We start from the raw sequence: 25,116 nt of genomic DNA, 5'->3' as shown, positions 1-25,116 counted from the left end.
AAGAAGCACATGTAAAATGTTGTGCATGCAACATAATGCACATACTGGGTGGGGAAGGAAAGCAAGGACATGACCTGGCCTAGGGGCAGATGGGCAGTTGTCTGAACGGACTTTACAGGAAAAGCCAGTAGGCTCCCTACCCTCCTCGAACAGGCAAAAAGGCCTGTGCACCGGCACCCTTAATTAGCTGCTTTCAGACTTCCCATAGCTTGGTATGAGGGGCAGTAGCTGCCTTCGCACATATGAGGTGGCAAAGGGGTTCATTTGTGGTTCTCCCCCAACCAGTAGAGCTTTGCACCCATCCATTTTACTTTTGTTGGAGACATTTTATTCAACCAATCCAAAAAAGGAGTGATCATGTCAGTAAGGTTAAATATAAAGAATCTATAGTACCCAACTTAGAACCGGAAAGTGAAAATCTCATTTTTCGCATTAGAGATAGATATTTTCTGAAGACACTTCATTTTCATTCAATCAATCAATCAGGGGTTTGTAGAGCATGCTACTCACCCGTGAGGGTCTCAAGGCGCTAGGGGGGGGGGGCAGCTCTGGATCATTCGAAGAGCCAGGTCTTGTGGTCCTTCCTGAACATGTGCAGGGTTGGGGAGCATCTGATGTTCACAGGGAGCTCGTTCCAGGTCTTGGCCGCGATGTAGGAGAATGCTCTCCCGCCTGTTTTAATTGTATGGGATTTGATAAGTATGCTGCCTGTGGTAGAACCCAGATATTCAACTTTCTTTGCATAGAGAACACACCTGCTAGGAGTTTCTGTAAAACTATTTGCTGTCAACATACTGATAACATTTTCAAGGTGTTGTAAGTTAATTTTCTAGTCTGGCTGCATTGTACAAATGTATCCACTTATGCAGCCAGTATGCCTGATATTTCCTCAGGGGGTTATACATTGGACTCTGCCAAAAAGGCATGCGCACTTTGATGACCGTGACGGCAGCCCCCATTCTCGGATAGAGCTCTGAGGTGCCCTGCCCAGCCAATCCCAAGGCCGTTCTCATACACTGTTGAGAGAATCTCTTACTTTTTATTTTAAAGAGCAGCATCAAGATTGGCTGGGCAAGTGAAAAGCAAAAACTGCGGATTCCCACTTTACAAAGATCAGTGCAGGTTTGTTCCACTCATGAACATACAGAGATTGTGTCCAACTTAAACACAGAGTTTGAAAAACAGCTTCAGAGTCACCACAGTATACATATATTCTCCTAAAACGTAGGTGAGTCAAAAGTCTTCATTATGATGATGTGGTGTTACGTCAAGTTTGTACTGGGGAACCAGGGTCGAGTCCTAGTGTCAGCTGAACATCCTGTGATTCAGAACAAATCTTTTAATCTCCTAATGCATAAAAAGAAAGAATCGGACCTTGTGTAATTTAATTGGTGCTCATGGTAGAGCACTGCAGTCCAATGTCCTTGGGCCGAGCTTGTGCCAAAAGATCAAATAAAAATAGCATGCTTTGCCTTGTTGCTCCTTCAACTTTGGAACAGTCATTAACGCCCCCCGCCAGTTTTAAATCTCACCAGCCACCATCTTAAATCGTGTTCTTTTATGTTTGACAATCAAGCTTCAGACTACCTCCTTCTCTCGATGATGCAAGAAGTCCCCGTTACTGATTTTAGTTGGATAAAAGACCATTTTCTTTTCTTGCAGTTTTTTTATGTTAGTAATCAGTCTCTTTGAATTATCTTGATTTCCTTAATGGAGTTATTTTCTCATTTAAAAAAAAAACTTTTTGAAGACTCTTAAAATCGATTTCCCTGGCACTCTTTAACTAGTTCTACAACCGTAACTCATAGTTTGTTTTAGAGAGTTTTATATAGCACGAACTTGACCCGAATCGGGTATCAGACCGCTTCACATAGCACCAGGATATTCAGCGTCATTGCCGGGACTCAAACCCAGTTTCCCAGATTCGAGGTCGACTGCCCTAGCCATTAGGCCAACTCCTCTCCCCCTAGTTAATCAACTTTTGTTTTTTATTGCTCCTCCTGTCAATTGAGTTTTTGAAGAATCACAAAATTAAACTCTTTGGCTCCCTTTATGTGGTCTGCAATGGTTACTTCTTCGAGGTCCGAGGTCCAAATCTCCTTGATATTTAAACAGAGGAAGGTGGCGTGTCTGTGTTCCTCTTGTAGGCATATCACTTTATTTAATCTTGATGCAAAGCTCTACGCAAAGGTCTTAGTGGCTGCACTGGAGATTCATCTCCCAAGGCTGATTCCCCCAGATCATTCAGGATGTATCCGGGAACATCAGACCCGTAACAATGTAGGAAGGTTTGTCCACCCGGTTAAATAATTTACTAAAAACATATTCCTGCTATGTTAGTATCCCTTGATGCTAAGAAGGCTTTTGATCTGGTGGAATGGAACTTCCAGAGGCTTACCCCAGAGCACTTCAGTTTTGGCCCCATGTTCATTGGTATGGTGCTGGCAGGTTACCATTCACCTACATCAAGGGAGCAAGTGAACTTCAGGTTGTCTCCTCCCTTCTCCTTACAGAGGGACACGAGACAGGTCTGCCCTCTCTTTCTCTCTTCCTTTTTGCATTAAGCATAGAACCCTTTGCGGCTTTGGTTTGAGGGGATGAGAGATTGAGCGTGTTCCTTTTGCGGGGGATGAGCACAAAATGACTCTATTTGCTGATGTCATCTTGCTGTCCAGGGTGAACGCTAATACTCATTACAGCAGCTGTTTGGGCTTTCTAGGGAGCTTGAGGCTGTGGCAGGTTTTTAGTTTAATATCAACAAGTCCAAACAACTCAAGTTTACACTGCCCCACAAGGATGTAGCTTCATTACCCTCCCACATGCAACTCCATTGGGCAGAAAACATATTAAATATCTAGGTATACATATCACTACACATCTCTGGTATATGTGTACTGCTAACTATTCTAAACTTCCAGCCATATTAAAAGACGCCTATAGACACCATTCTATCTCCATTGGGTAGTAAGTATTCATTTTTAAAAAATGACAGTTTCTCTGCAGGTTTTATACCTCTTCCAGGCCCTCCCAATTGCTCCTCCCTCATTCTTCTTCTCTGACCTTCAATCAGCAATTCCACATTTTATTTGTCAAAATCGAACACCATGCTTGAGTCACAAAGTGCTTAGGTGTGATAAATCGAGTTGAGGATCAGTTCCCCCATATTTAGTGCTTTATTATAAAGCAGCTTAGCTAAGAATCACTGTTGACTTGTCACTTAAGCCCTCTGAGAAACATTGGGTCCATAGGGATTGATCCGTCATTGACAAGTTCCTTTGGGACTTAATATGGAAGCCTAGAGGGGACAGGCCGGTCAACACTTACCCTAGCCTACCCACTCGTACTACTCTAGAAGTGTGGGATTCTAGCCCTCTTAGATCACCACACACATTCTTGCCATCTCCACATATCCTTCTCCATCCCCTTATCAGCTTATTATCCGGGCCCTTTTGAGAGGTGGGAGACAGGCGACGGCTTGATTATATCGGAAAAAAGAGATCCTCTCATTTGAGAAGTGTAAATTGAAATGTCACCTCCAAGAAGAGGAACAGTTCCATCATTGCCAGTTGAGACACTTAGACACACACACTTATATCCGTGCTGCAGCCTCTACGGAGTTATCCCCACTTGAAAGATTTGTGAAGCCCACCAGAGAATCCGGAGATAGACTCTCATCCTTATACCCTATATTGCTGGATTAATTAACCCCACCTTCACCCTGGGAGATTACAGGGCTAAGCTTGCAAATATACGTATTACTAATTCACAGCGGAAATTTTTGTGGCCCAATTTAACCAAACATTCTCACAGTATTATTGGCAGGGCAGTACCCTATAAGACTATCTTTGATTGATATTATTATCCCACAAAACTCAAGTGGTTTTTCCACTAGCTATTTGTGCTGGCGGAGCTGTGGGTTGGAGGGTGATTTTTAACACATTTGGTAGAACTGGCCTAAGATTAGGCCATTCTGGTGAAATATGTGAGCAGTTATGAAAACGAGCTTGGGTTACCCCATCCCATCAGATTTTTTCTATTGGTTATTCTGGGCCTGAGATCAACCTCGCTGCAATATCAAACGTGAAATGACCAGGTGATTATGTGTAAGTGCTTCGGAGCTGCTAAGACCGCATTGGCGGTCTTTTGTAAAAGTCGTGAGCCTTCGGATATTTCTCCTTGTTATCTCCACCTTTGGGATGTTTTAGCTATGGAAAAATCCTCTAAGGCTTTTGCTGACTCTCGAATAGCATTTGGATCAGTGTGGGACTGCTCTTGGCTTTCTTGTCAAAGGGTTTGCTATGAACCACTTGCCAACAAGACTGAGATCATTGGAGGAGGAGCCAAGCTCGCGACCGTGATGGCCGCGTTGTAGCTCGGCTCCGTCAACTTTCCTGCTTGCACTACCTATCCTGCGCCTTATCCTGCCCCGAGAAGTCTTATTTGATGGAATATGGAATTATGACGTTTTGCTGGCACTTACCGTCTGCTCTGGATGATCCTAGGTGCCGCGGATTTTGAGCTGTGCCCTTGTTCGCTTCGGGGTCTCCGGGGCGGGCGGGCCTGGGACTCGTCTGCGGCGCCCGGACGGGGAGAGCGCCGGGGCCGACCCCTTGGTGGAGGAGTGGGGTCGGCCGAAGCGGCCACTGTGCGGTTGGACCGGTGGCGACTGACCGGGCCTGGTCTGGCTGTCCGGGGCCTGGTGGTGGAGCGCTGCCTTCCGCGGACGGGGGTTGACCGCATGGGCGACTCATCTCCCCTTTGTTCTCCTGTCCGGCCATCTTGAAACCCTCCGCCCGGTCTTGGCGGGCGGCGCCTGTGGGTCGGTGGCGCCGGCTGCCTCAATATTCTGGTGGTCCGCCTTTCTGCCCTGGAGGTTCCATTGTTTGTTGCCGGCTGGATTTCATCGAGCCCCGCCGGTGGCCGGATTGGGGTCGGAGATTGCCGAGGCCCCGCCGGGCTAAAAAGATGGCGGCCTGCGCCCTGTATCTACGCCCAGTTGGAGATGGCGACATCGGCTGGCCGCACGGCACGTTTGCTGAATACCGTAAAGGTGAGCCTACAGTTGGCGACGTCTTCGCCGCCTTGTGTTCCTGGCGTGCTTCCATGACTGTACCTGTTGCTGGGCCGGATGGTGGTCTTGGTACCGGGCTCGTTGGGCCGTCCCCTGCGTGTGCGGTTCCACCGCTTCAGTGTGCTGCGGAGTCCTTCCTGGAAATTGAAGACACCGGGGCCACCGCTTGTTTGGACGTACAGATGCCTACTGCCTTGTGTCGTCAGGAGTTCTTCCCTGTGGTGGATGTACTGAAGGGCCTCCAGCCGAGATCCGTCCGGGACTGTCTCGCCGGGTCTCCCGGTGTTTTTTTGCCTCGACCTGCCGAGCGGAGATCCTGTGACTGTTTCACCGGGGCGACTTTTTCTCCTTGGTCGGCGGAGCTATGCTTGAGTTGCCTGCTGCTGTTGCTGTCCTTTCTTGTTCATCCGGTCCGAAGCCGCTATAACTTGTGTGGTATATCGACGATTGGAATCCCTGCTTTTCACCTCTGGCCCCTCATGTTCTGGTTCTTTGTGCACTCTGTGCCTATGGCACTGGACAGACGAGGACAGGGGTGAGTTGCACTTGTGCCGCCGGACTATTACTTCGTGGCATGGCCGATGACCACCTTGCAGCTGTACGTGTATGATCGATTCCTCTTCATATTCCTGGTGCCTGTTTTTTGAAATGACTTCATCTTCTCGTGGGATCTAAAATGTGTTCGAACGGGGGGTTGGGAGCTGATAGTTTTGATTATGTGTCTCCTCTCCCACTAGAGATTTTTCCCTTTTTTTTTTTTTCTTCCCTTCCTTTCCCCTTCCTCTCTTTTTGCCTATGTGGTTTCTTCCTTACTTTTTGACTTTTCTATATTTCGGGTTTCCTGTTAGGGCGACAGGCACGCTGCTGGGGGGTTAGGCCGTAGCCTTCTGCAGGGGTGCAGGGTGGGGTGGGTGGGGGGGGGTCTGTATTTTTGTTTTTTTCTTTGTTCTTGGTTCTATGGCTCTTATGTATCCTCTTTTCTGGACGCTGCGTCTACATGTAGGCCTCCTGGGGTGTTTTTGCCAGCGTGGGCCTTATGATCTCCCTGCCTCCGATGTACATTGTGCATCCACTAATCCTATTTCCTTCGGTTCCATAGGCTGGCCTTTTCTTTTGTATGCTTTGCTTGCCAGGGGGCGCATGCTGTGGTGCCGCGTTCTCTTTTCCCTGTTTTTTCTACCCTTTTTCTTGATGTCCTTTTCCCCTTTTTTCCCCTTCTTTCTCCCTTTATTTGGGTTGATGTAGCGGATGGCTCTTTGTATTGCAATCCTGACTTCCTTTTTATGTATTGCTGCGTATTTTCGTAGTAACGGGTGGGCGTTGGGCAGTGGTTGGACTTGCTTGCAGATGTGGGACTTACGTTTTGCCCTTGCTATAATATGGTTGTTCTTTTTGAAATTCGCTGTGTATTGTTTTACTGCTTGCTGACGGCCCGCCACAGACTTTTGGACCCTAATGACTGCACTATTCCTGCTATTCACCCTATTGTATTATAAAATTAACCTTCACTTTTCCTACTCATGGTGGTTTCCTTGTGGCTTTCTGCCTCGCCTTATTGCTTCTGTTATATCGGAGACCCGCTGGAGCTTCTTTCCTGGCCTACGTGCTAATACAGTGTGGTGGCCGGCCTGATGGGTTGTAGGCCCGTATTTGTAAGCTTCATGTGCACAATAAAGGTTTTCAAAAAAAAAAAAAAAAAGACTGAGATCATTAAGCTTGTTTCATGGCCAATTACCAATATTGGTTCGCTCGATCAGTAGTCTTTCCCTGATGTTATTAAGCTAGCTATGTGATCTCAACAACTTTCTATGCTAATGTTTGATTTGACTGAATTTGGCACCTTTTTAGGTTGGGATGTGGGGGGATGAGGATTGGGGAATTTTTCTTTGGACTGACACATATGATTATTCTGAATTTGTTTATTTTGCTGTGGACTAATACTAAACCCAATAATTAGAGATGGTTACAAAATACATAGTTTAATTTTAGCCCAACAAATGTGTCACACAAAGGTAGTCAGACTGTCCATAACTCTATACTGAACCCATTTTCTTAGACTCTGTGCCCCTTACCACTGCTAACCGGTGCTGAAGTGCTTGTGCCTGCGGCCTAAAACATGGTACAAATGGCTTACATCTGATTAGTACATTTAATTTACATGCAAGTTCCTCATATATGTGGTACGCAGGTACCCAGGACATGTAAATTAAATGCTACTTGTGAGAAGCAGCACTCATTGTGTTTCCCACTAAAAGTAGCCTTTTAAAACATCTCAGGTCTGCCATTGGAGCCTGTGGTGCCGTTTAAACTGTCCATTCGACTTGGCAAAATAACCCCTTTGCCAGGCCTAAACCTTCCTTTTTAATGTCTATAAGCCACCCCTAAAACTGGCCCTAAACTTCTCATAGGGTGAGGTGCATTGTATTAAAACAATTACGACGTGTTTTTAAGTCTTACATGCCATGGTAGTGTAAAACTCCTAAATTCGTTTTTCACTACTGTAAGGCCTACCTCTCCCATAGGATAACATTTGGTTACCTTATTAAATGTAATAATAAGTGCTAATTTTTGATTGGGAGCAGGTAGAAATCTCATGTTTGGGCTCAAATCAATTGAAATTTAAAATTCTCTTTAATAGTAAAGTCGGATTTTAGATTACAATTTTGAAAATGCATCTTTTAGAAAGTTGTTTATTTCCTGCACTAAACTTTCTGAGACCTTCTAGGAGTTTCCATCTGCCTGGGCGTGTTACTTGCTCCCCCACAAGAAACGTGTACTGGACCCAGACAGTGAACAATAGGACCTGAGTATAGTTGGAAAAGAACCATCCTACCAGGATGGAAGGGGCAGAGCTGTTCCCTGCCCCACTTACATTTCAAAGGACTGCCTCCGGCACACTCACAAAGGAACTTGACACCAGCCTTTTGCCACCCTAGACCTCTTGCAACCTGGGCAGGGGAAGGAGGGAACTTTCCAGAACCAGATGTAGGGGTGAACTAGAAGTTATCCCCACTTCAAATGATAGCACCAGGTATAAGTACTGGACTTCCTGAGACATTCATCAGCATATATCCCTTATCTGTGGGCATTACAGAAGGACTGCCTTGTTCTTTAGAGATACTGTCCTGCTGCTCGAGGCCTGCCTTGTTCCACAGAGGGCTGCCCTGCTACTTGAGGCATGCCTTGTTCTTCAGGGTCCTGCCTTGCTGATTGAAGCCTGCTTAGCATTATGTGAAGTAAAATTGGACCTGCTAACCTAAGTGACTCCAAGGGTCAGTTGACTGACCTGTTCTGAGCCACAGGACACAACAAGCTCCAGAAGCCTCCCTACAACTGCCCATCCGACCTGCTTCTTGTACTGGACCTGTCTAAGTGCTGCTGGTGATTTCTTAATCCCCAAGAGGGGCCTCCCTAGGTGCTGGACTCTCGGCTGCCATCAGTTGAGCTCCTCCTATTAAATCCTGACATTTTAAATTATGCATGCCAAACCTTGAAAAGGTAACTTTTTCAGCTGGACTAAACTGGTCCCTATTTTCTACCCAGACTCCATCGCAGTCTGCCTGAACCTGTGACTATGTCCCAGTCTAGCACGACCAGATACCCACAGTTATCGCTATCTGCTTCTTGCCGCTATTTTTACTTAAACCTTTAAAATTGCATCTCTCCATTTTTAATTATTGGATATTTGTCATTTTGGTCTCATTTTATTTATTACAAATTATAATATTTTTCTAGTTGGTTTGGGATTTTTATTGTGTTGTGTTTTCACTTTATTATCATTTGTGTGCTGCATAAATACTTAACACAGTGCCTCTAACTTAAGCCTCACGACTTTTATGCCAAGCAACCAAAGGATTAAGCACAGGTTAATATAGTTATTACTGTGGTCCACCCTGAGAAGGATTGTTGTTGCTGCCTGAGTGGGGCTTCCACCCCTCTCAACCAGTAACCCAATTTCTTAGTCTTTATAGGGTACAGTCTCTTTTGATTTAGTGCTGCCAATTTGTGGGGTGAGTAAGTAAGTTTATTTTATTAATCAGTGATTACAATAAACAAGAAATGACAACAATATACATAACATATTGACCACCATGTTAGACACACTTATCAGTAATTATAAGACATCATAGGTTTGAAAGCAGCATAAGTACATTAAGTAAAACCGTTGATTAAACCAAATTGTTCTCTCAGGAATTTTATTAAGATAAAAGTATGCATTGTCTAAGTAGTTCAAAGTTTTGCTGATAAGAGTTAGACTATGCATTAAAAAGTGTAATGGTCTCGGTGACAGTCCTGCCGTTAGCCACTCGGAAGACTGCCGTAGATATCAATAGTTTTGGGAGGAGGCAGATAATATGACCAATAGTTCCATTCTTACACCCACAAAGTCTACATCCCTTGATGCCAACAAGACAAATGTTCCAGGATCCTTCAAACCGGGATAGTGACACGTATACAGTAATCTGATGCACAGGATATCCTTTTTACTGTGGCTTCCAGATCTGAGTGTATATGCAGTTGCTTTGGTAGAAAATAAGAATCGGAGGCATATTCTGTGTGTTTATACTCCTTGTAAAACAATAGGTCTTTCTTGGGTCGTTTCCCAATAGTATTTTCCTTAATAATTAATTCCTGGAGTGTGTTCCAGGCCAACTCCGCCAGAACGCTTAATTGTGCACTTTTTTGTGCTTGGATCACTTTGTTGAGGGTTAAAAGATCCAATCCCACTTTTTTGAAGTGGTTTGATTTTAGCTCTTTCAGAATTAACCACATGTATTTGTCCCTGTTTACCTTACAGCATTTAGTTGACTTTGGCTGCTGTGTAATAAACCAACAGTGATGTAAGACTAGCAGAGATCGGATGTTTTGCATGCACACCTTGTTCACGTCGGTTATTATATTGTTGCTGAACACAGTTGTTGCATAGAGAAAGGAAGGGACACATTTTGCGTTCAGTACATTGAGTGTCCTATTACGATACTTCCATAGATTCCATTAATCCTTTTGAAGGATTTGGAAGTTAGCCCTGCTTTTTGCTTCTTTTGGTGAATATGCTGAGTCCAGGTCAGCCTCTTATCGACAGCTATGCTTAAGTATTCATAATTTCAACCTTTGTCAACTACTACGTTACCAATTTTCCCAGATTGTTGTTTGCAGTGTTCTAAAACATATTACTTAGTGGGGTGCTCAGCTACTTGTTTTGTTTTATTTTTTTTATTTTATAAAGCGCAATCTTTGCCCAAAGACATTATTAGATCTCTCTATGTAAGCACCAGATTACATAACACACAGTTTTTTTTTTTTTGTAGCCACCGGGAGATTAAGCAATTTGCCTAGAATCATAGGATGTTGAGCTGATGCTGAAACTCAAACTTGGTTTCCCAGTTCCAAAGTTGGCAGCTTCTACCATTGGGCCACGTCTCCTCCTCCACTGGTTCCTTCCCAATATGCGAATAACACCAACCAAGGGCCTTTGGATGTCCTCCATGATTGCTGTGTACTGCTATGTACCTTCCATCACCTACTCATTCTGGTTATTTTACTGCATGATTGTTGGGTATGGCCTAGAGGCACATGTAGTCATCTTGCCTGCCTCTTGTTTTCCCAAAAAATACATACCTTGGTACATACAGGGGTTTTCAGTCAGCCCTCGTCATTTATTGGTCTGTTTAGCTGCCATCCATATTTTGCATCTGATCGTCACAGTAAGGGGGAGGTGGTCACCACGATGCCAGGGCTAGTGTGCTGGACCTGCTGGATCCAACAGAAAGCAGAACATCTGTGGTAAGCACAGAGAAAAGGCGGCTTTCATACAGTTGTTCTTTGTTTTGTATCAATTACCATGCAGTTCAGGGTGTAGCTGTAAAGCTTCTCAAATTTAACTGCTATAAACTGAAAAACTTCAATTTCCTTCCAGTCGCTATCCCACTTGTGCGCCTAAGGAAGTTACACGTACACTCTCTTTTCAGTCCCCCATACCACTGAATAATTCATACAGTTTTCCTTAACGTGTCGCCACCCACAGCAGCTAGGTAATGGTGCTGGTGTGGAGGTATTTGTGACGTTCTTTAACCTTTTCACTGCTAGGCCTTTTCCCCCCCTGTACTAAGCCTTTTTTTGGCTATTTGCGGTAGTTTGTACTTAGGCCCCTGTAACTTTTTGGCCACATAAGGTATCCACACTAAATTTGCGTCCTTTTCTTCCATCATCATGGGGATTATAAAGGTTAACCGGGTTTGTGGATTTCCCTGAAGGGGACCCAGAAATTAGCCAAAATACAGCTACATTTTGGTGTTTTTTTTTTTTTATGGGGGAAAAGTCCTGCAGAAGAAAGTGTCTGTTATTTTCCCTACAATTGTTTTCAACAAAGGGTTTGTGGTGCTAAAATCACCATCTTCCCAGCTTTCAGGGACATGCAGAGCTTTGTTAGAAAACCACATTTTTTTCCACAGCTTTGGCATCTTACTGGGACATAGCCTATTTGTGCTACTTTTTGTGCTTTCAACCTCTTTCCAGTTAGTGGTAGAAATGGGGCTGAAAGCCATAATGGATCCTGGAAAGCTATGCCTTTCTGAATAGTAGACAAAATTCTGAATTCAGCAAGGGGTCATTTGTGTAGATCGTTAGAGTTTTTTTTATAGAAACTAACAGTTGAAAATAAGAAAAATTGAAAATGAGTTGAAAAAACAGCCATTTATGACGTTTTCACTTGTAACTTCTTCTAAGTATGACAGATTTGTTAAAGCAATATACTGTTACATCCGCTGGACCCTTCTGTTTGTGGGGATATATAGGCCTTGTAGGTTCACCAAGAACCAGAGGATCCCAGAGCCAATAACTGAGCTGCATCTTGCAATTGTTTTTCATTGTGTACTGGGTATATAACAAGTCATTTGGTAAAATATATAGTGGAACATAGGTATCATGGACACCTATGTATTTCCGAAATGGGAACAAAATATAGATTTAAAAGCAGTAGCTATTTGCATATCACTGAAATTGTGGGTACCCATACCAGCATGTAAATTATAGGACATGTTTCAAAGTGACTTCTTTTTTACACATTGTTTTACATTTGGAAGGCAAAAATGCATAGAAAGTCAATAGGTAATACCAGTTGCTATACAATTCTGTATTCCCCTAAGTTGCCCAATAAAAATGGCACCTCACTTGTGTGGGTAGGCCTAGTGCCCGCGACACGAAAAGGCCCAAAACGCAATGTGGACACACCATATTTTTACCGTGAAAACTGATCCTCTTTTGCAAAGTGCCAAGCTGTGGATTTTGATCTGCTGGCATCTAGAGAAACCTAGCAAACCTATACATTTTTTTTAACTAGATACCCTGGGGACTCCAGGATGCGGTGACTTGTGTGGCTCTCACCAGGTTCTGTTACCCAGAATCCCTGGCAAACTTTGTAAAAAAAAAAAAACATTTTCCTCACATTTCTGTGATGGAAAGTTCTGGAATCTGCGTGGATCCACAAACTTCCACCCACCCTGCGTTCTCCAGAGTCTCACGATAAAAATGGTACCTCACTCGTGTGGGTGGGCCAAGTGCCCACGGCAGGGAAGGGATCAAAAAGGTATTGTGGAGACATCAGAATTACCAATCACAAAAAACCAAGGGGGGCACCTGGGTTTTTGGCCCCGGCTCAGTGTTCATCTAGGAAAACCTACCAAACCCACACATTTCTGAAATCTAGACACCCAGGGGAGTCTAGGGAGATTCAACTTGCATGGACACCCCAACGTTTTCCTACCCAGAACCTCCTGCAAACCTCAAATTGTACTGAACAAATCAAATGTTTCTCAAATTTCTGTGTGGGAAAGTGGTGGGATCACCAGGCTGACACACATTTCCTACCATCCAGAACTCCCCCAGGTCTCCCAATAAAAAAGGTACCTTACGCACCGGGGAGGGGCAGAAAGACTGAAATGCCCCAAAAATAATTGGGGGTAGCAAAGGCCCTTGCCCAGGGGGCGCGCACCCCCCCCCTCCCTAGTGTCTAGTTGGTGGATCCCTGCTTGGGAATTGCCCTCCTAGGTGTGGTATTCTATGCTTATGTCATGCCTATGTTATTTAGAACCTGTGAGGTCATGGTAGAATACTGGGGGAGAAGGTAGCGGTTTCTGAAGGGACTGGTTCGTTATTTATGCTGTTCCCTGCTGTGGATGTTAAGCTGTTCTTCATCCTGAATAAAACCTTCTTAGAAACTTATCTGTTCCCGGACCTACTTACTACACATTTCTTGGCGACGATTGGGAGCTCTTTTTTTAAAGCATTTGAAGAACAACGTTCACTTTTAAATTCGATTTGGACGTCCTTTTCAACTGGAGTTGAATCAACACTTCGTGACCATTTCAATCCTGTTTACTTGACTTCGACAACCAATCGAATCGGTAACAATTTTTCATTTCTTCTTCTACAAAAGATTACCTTCATTGTCGTTGGTGAGTGCATTGTTCAACAGTACCTCTGCGTTCTCTCCTCGCGCGTCTCTCACTGACGTATCTCCAAGCATCGTAGGAGATCGTGAAGCATTGTGGGATATCGGGAAGCATTCTAGGAGATCGCATTGCATTGTGGGAATCACCTCTCACCTCCTATGACGTGCTGACGTCATTTGCGTGCCTCCATCTTGGATTTCGTTTTCACTCGTAATTTTTGTCAGTGTCACAAACCTGTTATCCTTATTATTTCACTGGTACAAGACCTATTTACTCATCACAAGGTATTTCTTTTTCATTATTTTTTGTACAAGAAAAGACTTTACCTTCCATTTTGCAGAATGTCAAATATTGCAGCTCCTCCTCATTTTTTACAGTCTGCTGGCGATCCTAACATTGAGTGGGATTTGTGGTTCCCAATGTTTATGGCTTATGTTGATGTACTTGAGAAGGATGGTTGCTCTGCCAAACGTAAATTAGCCCTTTTAAAACATTGTTTAGGGGCGCAGGCATCAAAGAATTCGACAATCTTCCCCCTATTGATGATGCTGGAGATATTGATGTCTTTGAGAAGGCTACCAGACAGATGAAAATTCGTTTTGGCAGAAAAATTAACACAGTTATGGAGAGGTTCAAGTTTTATTCTCGTGTACAGAAACAAGATGAATCCATTGTGGATTATGTTTCCGCTCTACGTTCCTTAGCATGTTCTTGTGCTTTTGAAACGATTTCCTATGAACAAGTCCTTAGAGACCAGATCATGATGCGTACTAAGAGCAAGAAAATCCAAGAGAGACTTTGGTTAGGCACTAAGTCTTCTCTTAGTGCAGTAATTAATATTGCTAAGGGGATTGAACAATCCGAATTATTTGTGTCTGAAATCCGAGGTACTGCATCTGCATCTAAACCACGGATTACTGAACCAGAAGTTTCTTTAGTTAAAAACCAAATGTCTTCAAATTCAAAAGGTGTATTTAAAAAAGACAGTGATAAGAAGTTTGTAGATTATAAGAATTTTTCTGATAACAACATTTTTCCCAAAAGAAACATTGCATGTTATCGGTGTGGAAGTCCTAACCATCTTGGTCATTACAGAGGGTGTCCTGCTTGGGATAGAATATGCGTAAAATGCAAGAGAAAAGGACATTTTGGTAACGTTTGTCGTTCTGTTCAAAGAATTAACTATATTTCTCAAGAAGAAGAAGAAGTTCTTAATAGTTTTAATTGCATACTCTCTGTGGATGATATTGAACATAAACAATTTCCCTCTTGGCCTATTTTAATTGACAACCATTCCATTGAACTAATGATAGATTCCTGTTCATTGTATACTATCATTGATTTGAAGTTGTTCAATAGTTTATGGGAGGCCAGGGAGTTGTTAATACCTGATATTCATCCTGGGGGTTACACTGGACAAAAGATAAACCTGGAGGGTTTCTTTTGGGCTACTATCCAAGTCAGAGATAGAGTCACCAAGGGTAAAGTGTATGTAGCTACTAAAGGAGTAGCTATTCTGGGCTGGCCACATCAACACGATTTGGGAATTAAACTTGATCCCAATTCCAATCCTCCTGTATGTTTCACAGATATGAATGTACATTCTATATCTGAAACAAATTCTTGTAAGATTTCTGAGAATTCACTTTTTGTAAACAATCTCAAGTTGAATTTTCCCGATGTGTTTAAAGATACTCTTGGAAAATATTCTGATTTTAAACACAAGATAATCCTAAATGATGATGCCGTTTCCGTTAGACATAAGGTTAGGAATGTTCCTTTAGCCTACAGGGGTAAACTTAGAGAAATTTTGGATGACCTTATTTTAAAAAAAAATATTCCAAGCAGGGATCCAGTAGATTCTCCCCTTTCCAACGATACCTCTCCTGCCTTTCTACTTGCTGAGAGATCAGAGATAGCCCCCTGAGCATGTAGAAAGGGAAACTGAAATTAGCCTATCGCCTCATTTCAGATTTGGTTTCTATGAAATGACGTCAGCGCAACGTGCGCGCTGATCATCATTTCACAGAAACCAAAGATAGAGCATCGGGAGCTGGAGAACCTCTTCCCCAGTTCCCGAGGCTGTTGGAGGAGGAAAAAGAGATCCCCTTTGGTGCCTGCACCAGAGGGATTCCCTGTTCCATGGCGTCAGACACGCGGGAGCATTCTGACGCACATGAACACTTATACGTCGGGCAGCTCCCGCGCATCCGACGCATGGAAAGGGTTAAATGGGACAGTTCTCTTCTCCCCATTCTGTATCTCTAGCAATCACCTAGCAACATTTTAAGGATTTATTTGTGTATATATTTTTGTGCATTATTAATAATTTGACAAATGTATTTTCATTCTCGATTACACATATATACTATGATATAGTACTGTCGTCTTTGAAACAAATTATCTATGATGTGTAGCAGTGACGTTTCCTGACACTTGTTAATTAGACCTCAATTTGTACCTGAACTCCGTTTTCTCCAAAATGGGAGTGTTACTTTCGCCCCCCCCCCTTTGCACATCTCAGTGGCTGTCATTTCTACAGCACAAAGTCAAATGTATTATTTGTTTATTTCCAATGTTATTGTTCATGTTACCTTCGAAACATTTCTGCAGCTCAGTCACAAAACGTTAACTATTTATTCAAGGTCTTTCCACTAGACCCCTGTACCTATTCATTCATCTAACACACTGTTGTTTATTTATCTAGTTTGCGCTAGCATCTCTGGATGACAATAGCATAGAAGGGGTTAAATGATTATTCATGTTGTGCTTAGTGTCTATGTGTTAAGGCAAATATGATGATTAATTTTACTGTGCTCTGATATAGTGATGAAATCATACATTCACTCACACAACCTTGATTCTCTGGTTCTGTTGGTTTCATTTGAGAAAACAGTATTAATAAAACTTTGATTTTGGGGTGAGCAAGAGGACTTTTTTATGATACTTGGGATGCTGCCTATCTCCTAGTTTTGCTGCCCACTTGGGATTTAGACGTATTTTCTGATTTTGCTTTTCTCTGTATTGTCCTATTCTCTGAGAGCCTTTATGGTATTGATTCTTGGCCGTCCTATTTTAGAATTGTATAACAAAAGCCTTTAAATATTTCACTGATCTAGATCACATTATTCAGTGGGACTATTTAATTGATTAACAGTATTGCTGATAAATTGATGCCTTGGGAGTTGCTCTAACATGGAGACATATTGCCTCATGAAATTGAGGTTTAACACTTTCTACAATCCAGAGACTTGAGGGCATTCTGATTCTGGTACATTCTGAGGTGTTTAAAATTTCGAAATTTCTGTCGCTCAGAACCAATCAAAGCCACGCCCCTTTTGTGATGTCATTCAATAGATGACCCCTTTAAGATGGGGTTTTATCAGGGCCATCTTAACAGCATTGTAGGCCCCTGGGCTAAGCAGGGCACAGGGCCCTACGTACACAACCCCACTCAAAGGAATAACAATGTTTAACAGACATTTTTTGTTAAATTCTGGTCCTCCTGGGGCCCCTATGATTGTGGGGGCCCCGGGTAACTGCCCAGTTTGCCCATGCGTTAAGAGGGCACTGGGTTTTATTCCCTGCTGCAAGCGATGAGCTCATGAACAACTTTATGTTGAAGAAGAAATCAAATAGGTGACAAGCTGAGGCGTTTCGTCCTTAAGATAGTGGCTCCCACTCCTACAGGCCCGCTGTGTAACTGCAAAGTACAACCTTGTTAAATGTTGCAAAGTTAGCAAAAGTCTACCAAAAAATCTTCCCATTACCCTTTTCTGAAATCATGCTTCTCGATAATAAAGAGAGAGGGGCCCATTCCTGTATCACAGAAGGACAATATCAAGAATCCTCTTTTCTTAAAGAGGCCGAATGTATAAATTAAAGGGGGAGGTGGAATCCTGGTGTGTTTTAGCAATTATTTTTCTAGGCGTTTACATCCCTGATGTAGAAGAAATTATTAAACCTCTCATGTAATTTAATTTATATTTTGAGATTGCTCAAAAAGATTTCTGAGAGAGAGGGAGGGAAAAAAGTGCTACCGCTTCTGCAGCCAAGATACATCGTGCTTCAGTACAAATGTGTTTTCCTTGGATAAAGAAACAGCATATTAATACATATTTGAAGAAGGAATGGAGGCTGCGAAGTGTTAAGTGCTCTGGTTTCTGGGCAGTGTCGAAGACGAACGACTTTACAGCTGTGCTGCTCTCGAATAGATGGAATATAACAGGAAAAGAAAGGAGTCTCAGTCGACTTAGCGCGCCTCCTCTGATTGGTGGCTCAAACTGCGCAGCCAGTCATGTCAGAGGGTGAGCACCGTCTGGAATGCTGGGCAGCCTGAGAATGATTGATGCCTGCTGGAGCCAGTCATTCGTTGTCATAGCATATTTCTAATTAACCTTCACCATGCCTCTTTTTATTTTAATGAAAGGCAATGGGTTTATTTTTCTTATTTTTTAAGTGCCCCGTGACAACATGCTGGCATACCGCTTGAAGAGCGGCTGCCCCTGCTGTCATTTTGAATAGTTTGCAGTCCAAGGACCGGGAAATATTGCCAAAACATTTGGGCCACTGGAGCCGAAATGTGAAATCTGGCACTGGAGAACTGGATGTACCAGTGAACTTGCATTAAGAAGTTTTAAAATTGATTACATTTGCAGGAAAAACGTCTTTTCATGCGAAGTACATAAAAGGTTCTAGATGCTAATTTAGACTCGGGGGGGGGGGGGGGGGGGACATGGTTATCAGAAATGTTTTAAAAACCTTAGTGGAAGGTAGGCAGGAGCAGACCCTGAGCCCGATTACCAAAATGGAGCTTGCAGAGGGCAGCTTGAGTCAAGTGCAGGATGACACCGCGGAGGACATCCGGCTTATCTCCCTGCTCCAGTTCCCTGCAAAAATCATCGAGAAGATAGTCAACAGGCAACTGACCATCTTCCTCGAACAACACCCTGGACACGTCCCAATCCGGATTCCGCAGCAACCACAGCACCGTACCGCCCTCATCGCCGCCACCGACGACATCAGGACCCTGCTAGACAATGGTAAAACCGCTGCCCTAATCCTCCTAGCCCTCTCGGCCGCCTTTGACACTGTCTGCCACCACACTCTACGCACATGCCTCCACAACGTAGGGATCCACGACAAAGCCCTGGACTAGATCACCTCCTTCCTAACCGGCAGAATCCAGAGAGTCCGCCTCCCTCCATTCTGATCCGAAGCCACCAAGTTCACCTGTGGCGTGCCCCAAGGATCATCCCTCTGCCAGACATATTTTAACGTCTACATGACACCGCTCGCCAACATCGTCAGATCACACGACCTCAACATCGTCTCATACGCCGACGACACCCACTTGATCCTCACCAAGGACCCCGCTACCACCAAAACCAACTGAAGTCCGTCGCCAAGTGGATGAAGAACAATCACCTGAAACTGAACTGGGACAAGACAGAGGTTCTCGTCCTCGGCTCCACCCCCTCCGCCTGGGACGACTCCTGGTGGCCGTCCACGCTGGGAGCTGCTCCGACACCCTCAAACCATGCACGCAACCTGAGGTTCATCCTGGACTCATCACTGTCACCCAGCAAGTCAACGCTGTCTCCTCCTCCTGCTTCAACACCATCCGCATGCTTCGCAAGATCTACAGATGGATCCCCACCGAAACCAGAAGGATAGTCACCCAGGCCCTCGTCAGCAGCAGGCTGTACTACGGCAACGCCCTCTACGCGGGAACCACAACCAAACTCCAGAAAAGACTTCAACGCATACAGAACGCCTCCGCACACCTCGTCCTCGACATCCACATCACTGCCCACCTGAGAGACCTGCACTGGCTCCTCGTCAACAAGAGAATCACCTTCAAGCTCCTCACCCACGTTCACAAATCACTCCACAACGCCGGACCAGCATACCTCAACAAACGACTCACCTTCTACACCCGCACCGCCAGCTTCGCTCGGCTGACCTCACCACCGTTCCACGCACCCACCGAACGACCTCCGGCGGCAGATCATTCTCCCACCTCGCCGCCAAGAAATGAAACACCCTCCCCATCCACCTGCGACAGACCCAGGACATGCTGACCTTCAGGAGACTTCTCAAGACTTGGCTGTTCAAGAAGTAGCAGCACTCGCCCCCCCACCCTTAGTGCCTTGAGACCCTCGCGGGTGAGTAGTGCGCTCTACAAATGCTTAATTGATTATTTTAATTGATTATTTGATTGATTGACATGGGCAAGCAAATGCAGCTATCGAAGCTGAACTGGAAACCTAAAACAGCTAGGGCAAAAATGTTAAAACAAACCTGCCCACCTTCCTCCCCACCCATATATTCTCTAGATCTCTGGTGTCACCTTCTGTCTCTATCAGAAGTAATTACAGAGAAATTCTTTGAGAAAAACGCTGCTTTGGGGTAAGCATTCTCTATCCTGAAAAGCTGCTCTTCAAAGGTACCAGCTTAACCATTTGACCACACCTCCTGCACAGGGATACCCAGTATTGTGAGTTACGGTTGCATGCCCCCCTCTAGTCCGTTCTAGGAAAATACTGGAAGGTTTCATGGGTGCCTTTAAAGAACCTATGGATCTTTAGCAAATTTAAGTGAAAAACTCTGTTGGAAAGTGCACTTTTGACCCCGTTTTTAACAACTTTTTGTTGGCAGAAGCACCCTGCCCTCAAAATCAACCCCTTGAATGCTGTTTCAGTATTTGTGCTTTTGCGCTGAAAACTGACTTTGGGCAGAGTCCTTGCGGGCAGCGGATAGGGGAAGTGCTATCTCAAAGGAAAACAAATGGCAGCCTCCTAAGACTCATTTTGGGCACCTGCAGGTAAGCATCGGAGGCATCCTTTGGGATATCTCTCGACAGACAGACCATTGACAGATGTAAGGGCATTGCTCAATCCAGGCCCGGGAGAAATTAACTAAAATATAGACTACCTGAATTAGCGTAGACTGTTAATTTCCTGGTCTATGTTGGGCCGCTGGCTAAATTAAAATGCCTCAAATGCATTTCCTTGAGTAAGCAGGCAAGATAGTCACATTTCTGTTTTCCAATTAACCTGGAATACGTGCAGAATAGGTGCGCTCCAATAATTAGGAGACATGTAGGCCATGAGCAAAGGGTTTCGGCTTACCACGCACAGTTTATATCTTGCCACCCCCTTGTATATAAGGTCACAACATAGAATGTGGCACAAACTATTGCTTAGATATCAGTTAGAAGAATTATAAGATTGCAGCCATGTGTTTTTGATTATGGATAAGGGTGTGTCTTGAACATCCCTCGAGAGCATGCAAAAAAACTTTTAAGTGGAAGAGCCGATTGCAAAGCACACATCAGATTTCTCAAAGTGGGATTAATTAATAACTTAGAATCTTGTATAAATTCATTTACATCTTACATTATCTGCTACACATCTGTTTCCTTGAGGGGACAGAACTGCGCCTTTCTAGATGATGACTTGGTTCGACATTTTCCACATCATGCAAAAGTTGTTTATTTATTTTATTTATTTTATTTATTCAAAGTTTTATATAGCGCGAACAAGATCCTTACAGATATCAGAGCGCTTCACAAAGACAGGGTAGGGGAATGAAACAGAGGTAATGGGAGCAGTATAAAGGTCATTAACATGGTAGGATAATAATAACATACATAAAGCATATCAATATACAATCAGGTAAACAAGTAATATAAGACGGCACAAGTCATTGAACCCACTACAGAGGTGTTCAGGTACACATTGGGTGTGTGGATGGCTTATACAATTTTTTAGTATAGAGAGAAAACTCTCTATACTGTCTCTCTACTGAGTGGGGGCAACGGGAGAGTGAACCAGTAGACCAACGTGTATCATATATTGGTCGGTAGTAAGGGAGTAGCGTAGTAGTGTCCCCATCGAGTAGAAGTATAGTGCCAAAGGACTAGGTGAACAGTGCTACAAAGCAATGCAGAGTCTCTGATTCAGCACCTATAAGGTTCAGGAGATCTTGGCCAGAAGGATGGTTTTCACCTCTTTCTTGAAGAGTGCAGTGGAGGAGATAAGCCTGGTATCAGCAATTTTAGGTATTTCTTTGGGCAGACAATGTAAAGAAGAGAGAATGTACTGGGACAGTCGCTCATACTAAAAGAGAAATGACTTGGGCAGTAGGACCACATTTTCAATCTGAATGTATTTTGTTGAATGCTAGGGAGAGATCATGTTGCTGAGAATGGATCTGCAGTATTGTTCAAGAAACACTGTTGGAGACGTGTGTAATGGGTATTGCAACTATTGTCCAAGCACCTGGCACAGCCCTGTACCTGCAACATCCACCTCCCTGCTATCCCGATTCTCATCTTGATAAGAGCAGTGAGATTGAAAACTTTAATGAGTGTACTTACTAATGTTGCGTCTCAAAATTGCAACTTGGTAAATGAGAATTTATTTATCGAAATTAATATCCAGGAATACTATCTCTGCTTGGGATTTGCAAGGCTATTGGGCTACCTAGCTCGTTGAAGGCACAATAGTATGTCCTACAATAAGAAAAGATGATGCACTCCCTTCAACATCTGTTTTATGGGTGTAGAATGCTTTCATGATTGCAATAGTGGGGAGTTTGCAGAAGGGCTTTACTGCCTGATCATCTCATGCCTAAAATAAATAACCTGTAGGGGCTAGTCTGAAGTTGGGTGGGAGGGTTACAGAAGATAAGACATGGGCTTCCAGCAGGACCTAAAATTAAATCACTCCTTTGCAGTAGCAGCCTAAACAAGACATTTCTTCCACACGTCTGAACTACCCATTACACGTGGCAGCAGTGATTGAGTTCTAGGAAGAAAACATCCCATACACAATTGAGAAAGCACCATCACCAGGCGGCCATGGTCTTTCGGGCCAAGGTAGCTTCGTTTGCCTTCGACGATTTTTAACTGCAAAAAAGGTGGGTAAAATAACACCTGCAGTTTATGGTTCGAATCTGTTTTATTAATTTAATCAATAACACATCCACTCACCTACAACCAATGGCTGGTGAGGTAAAGTTGGGGGGGGGACAAGTGGGGATGCAGGAAGAAAGAGAGAGGGTGAGAAGGAGGTCTTTAGGAGGGAGAAAAAAGGGTAAATAACGGGAAGCAGTCCAACCAATGGAAGGAATGAGCTCTACCTCAAGCTCGTTGCCTTCCTCTCAATTGTCGAGTCGCAGATGTAAATTGCCCTTGGCACCGGGTACAAGTCTATCTTCCCTTATTGTGGCGGTCGAGGGATTTGGAGATATTTCTGGCAAGAAAAACACCTGCAGTTTATAGCATTACTGAACTACAAGGCTGGGGTAAATGCAATTGTTATTATTCCTTGAGCGCAAGCAACAAATATGGAATAAGTTTAAAAATAATAAATTCTGCCTACTGAGCTAGTCAAAAAAAGAGCAGTGCTCCACAGAGAGCGTGTGCATGGGGACATCAATCACACACATTACTGTTATTTTTCCTCTGGGTTGTATTTGCTGTCGCCTCTGATATCCGTGAAACGTTATTACACCAAAAATGCATTTTTAACAATCGCATTGTGCATTTTCACATCTGTAATAATTTACTTTGAGCTTGGCAGGCTTATTTTATTGCTCCTTAAATAAATTACAGCTTCTTTCGTTGCAGAAAAAAGAGTGGGCTTGGGATGAAAGCAAGATGCTGGTGATGCAAGACCCCATTTACAGGTAAGAACTGAATGTGGCGTAATGTAAAGTGGAGTATCAAATTATGCCCCCAACACCGCCAGGTTGGCAATGTCAGAGAGCGTCTACTTTGAGAAAGACATCTGTCAAAAGACACAGATGCCCTTACCACAAACATGAACTACAATATAAGGAGATGGCTACTTTGACAGGGCGTGGCTCGCTCACCGGAAGCCGGAAGCCACCCTGGCACTCCCATTAAACTCAGTGCCGCTGAGTGAGGTAGGAGGGGTTCAGACACCTAGGATGTAGGTGCTGCTTCAAGTAACTGTTTTTGTGAGAAGGACCCCTCGAATGCCTTATCTAAAATGTTGGAGTACTATCATTCCTAAATTTCATAGCAAAAGACATAGAAGTCAATAGATGGATGGGAGGCCAGGCAGAATCCTTCTGGCTTGATTTATTCCAGCACTGAAAACAACATGGAAGGCAGGGAAGCCAATTGTTTTCCTAAACTGTCCCAGTTAGAGTGCAAGGAGTAAAAGGTAGGGCTCAGAGAAGCAATAAAAAAAGACAACAAAAAAAAACACTTGACACCCCCAACCAAGTTTTTCGTCAGAGGCTTTCAATATGAAGGTTATATTTTAAATATGGTGCAAAATACTAAAGCTGTGATGACTTTGCTCCTATGAAAAGGTTTTTGACTTTTTATTGACTTTTAAAAAATCCAAAAAGGGCTTCACTAATGTTTTGGATGTCAGCATGTTTTTCTGTTACCCAATAGCCTAGTACTGTGTTGTTGTGGCAGTGTCCCTCAAAGCCCCTGATGAGCCTACCTGCAGTGTTATGCAGTCTGGCGGATGCAAGATTGCCTCTAACGTGTCACACACATGATAATCACTTCTCCATGAAGGCACACATCAAACACACTAAAGAAACAATCTTAGTTGCCTTTTTTGCTTACAAAAAAAACCAACCAACTGTCAACACAGATAGTCTATCACTCTGTAGATCAATTCAATTAAAAAAACTTTATTTGATCATTTTTTTAAAATAATCATAAAAGTGCATACAGTACATAACTTACAATTTCAGCAAGTTAAAATTTATAGACATTAAGTTAAAAAAGACATACTTTTCCTAACAAATACAGATTTTAAATTATATACAGAAGTAAAAAAGCACACATCAGGTGCATCAAGTGCAAATAAGAGGCTCATGGCTGATTTCATAGAAAATACATTATATTTCTTAAAAAGTGGTTTCAAATAAATAATACGAAATTGTAGGTAGTAAGGGCAGATCAATAGGAAGTGCTCAGTACTCTGCTTTGACGTCCCGTCACACGGGCATGGGGTTACAGTATGTGACTTGATGTGAGGACAAGCAACCAGCATGTGAACAATCCCCATTCGTAGTCTAGTAAGGACATACTGGTGTGAACGTATAGTCACCATTTTTAGATATTCTGCAAAACCCGGTTGTAACGGGGTGAGGGTGACGGGATCCGAGGAGTGGTGGACACCCGGAAATGACTCCATGATCCCTCCTTCCTTGCAGACGGACACTTGGGGAGCAGGTCAGGACGGACTCGCGGAGCAAGAAAACGGCGCCTTTAACTGGAAGTACACAGAGGAGGAAGACACTCCCTCTGCATACGTCAGCGGCACAGGATTGGTTAAAGCCCAGGAAGTGCTTTACTCGGCGTGTGACATCACCCCGGAGGAGGCGAGGAGCGGTGTTGGTGAGCGGGCGAGAGAAGTTTGGAGCAGCGAAGGAGTACGAGGAAGGACCGAAGATCATCCCGGAGGAAGAGCTGAAGAGGAGTCCCACGGAGAGCCAGGAGGCCAACGGACCCGTGAGCCGCCGTGCCACTCTCCCGGGGGAGGAGCGTGGCTAGCCCAGGTACGGCAGCGTATGGCAGCTTGGGTGGGAAGCAAG

The 25,116-nt window shown here is 43.8% G+C and overlaps 1 protein-coding gene across 4 annotated transcripts in view; it reads left to right on the top strand.

The window, feature by feature from the left end:
* Positions 1-25,116, top strand: part of NOS1AP (nitric oxide synthase 1 adaptor protein) — a 1,240,081-nt gene that overhangs the window by 723,958 nt on the left and 491,007 nt on the right. For 2 of the 4 annotated variants that reach the window (XM_078643785.1, XM_078643807.1), the window contains exon 4: positions 23,159-23,217. In XM_078643785.1, the coding sequence (XP_078499911.1) occupies positions 23,159-23,217 (59 nt within the window). Of the gene's footprint in view, positions 1-23,143; positions 23,218-25,116 lie in introns of all 4 variants that reach the window. The other 2 variants (XM_078643775.1, XM_078643795.1) reach the window with 1 other exon arrangement.

This window comes from Lissotriton helveticus, chromosome 1_1 (genome assembly GCF_964261635.1).
Source record: "Lissotriton helveticus chromosome 1_1, aLisHel1.1, whole genome shotgun sequence".
In the NCBI taxonomy this organism is placed as follows: Eukaryota; Metazoa; Chordata; class Amphibia; order Caudata; family Salamandridae; genus Lissotriton; species Lissotriton helveticus.
Note: the sequence above shows the minus strand (reverse complement) of the source record. Positions and strands in the feature narration are given on the sequence as shown.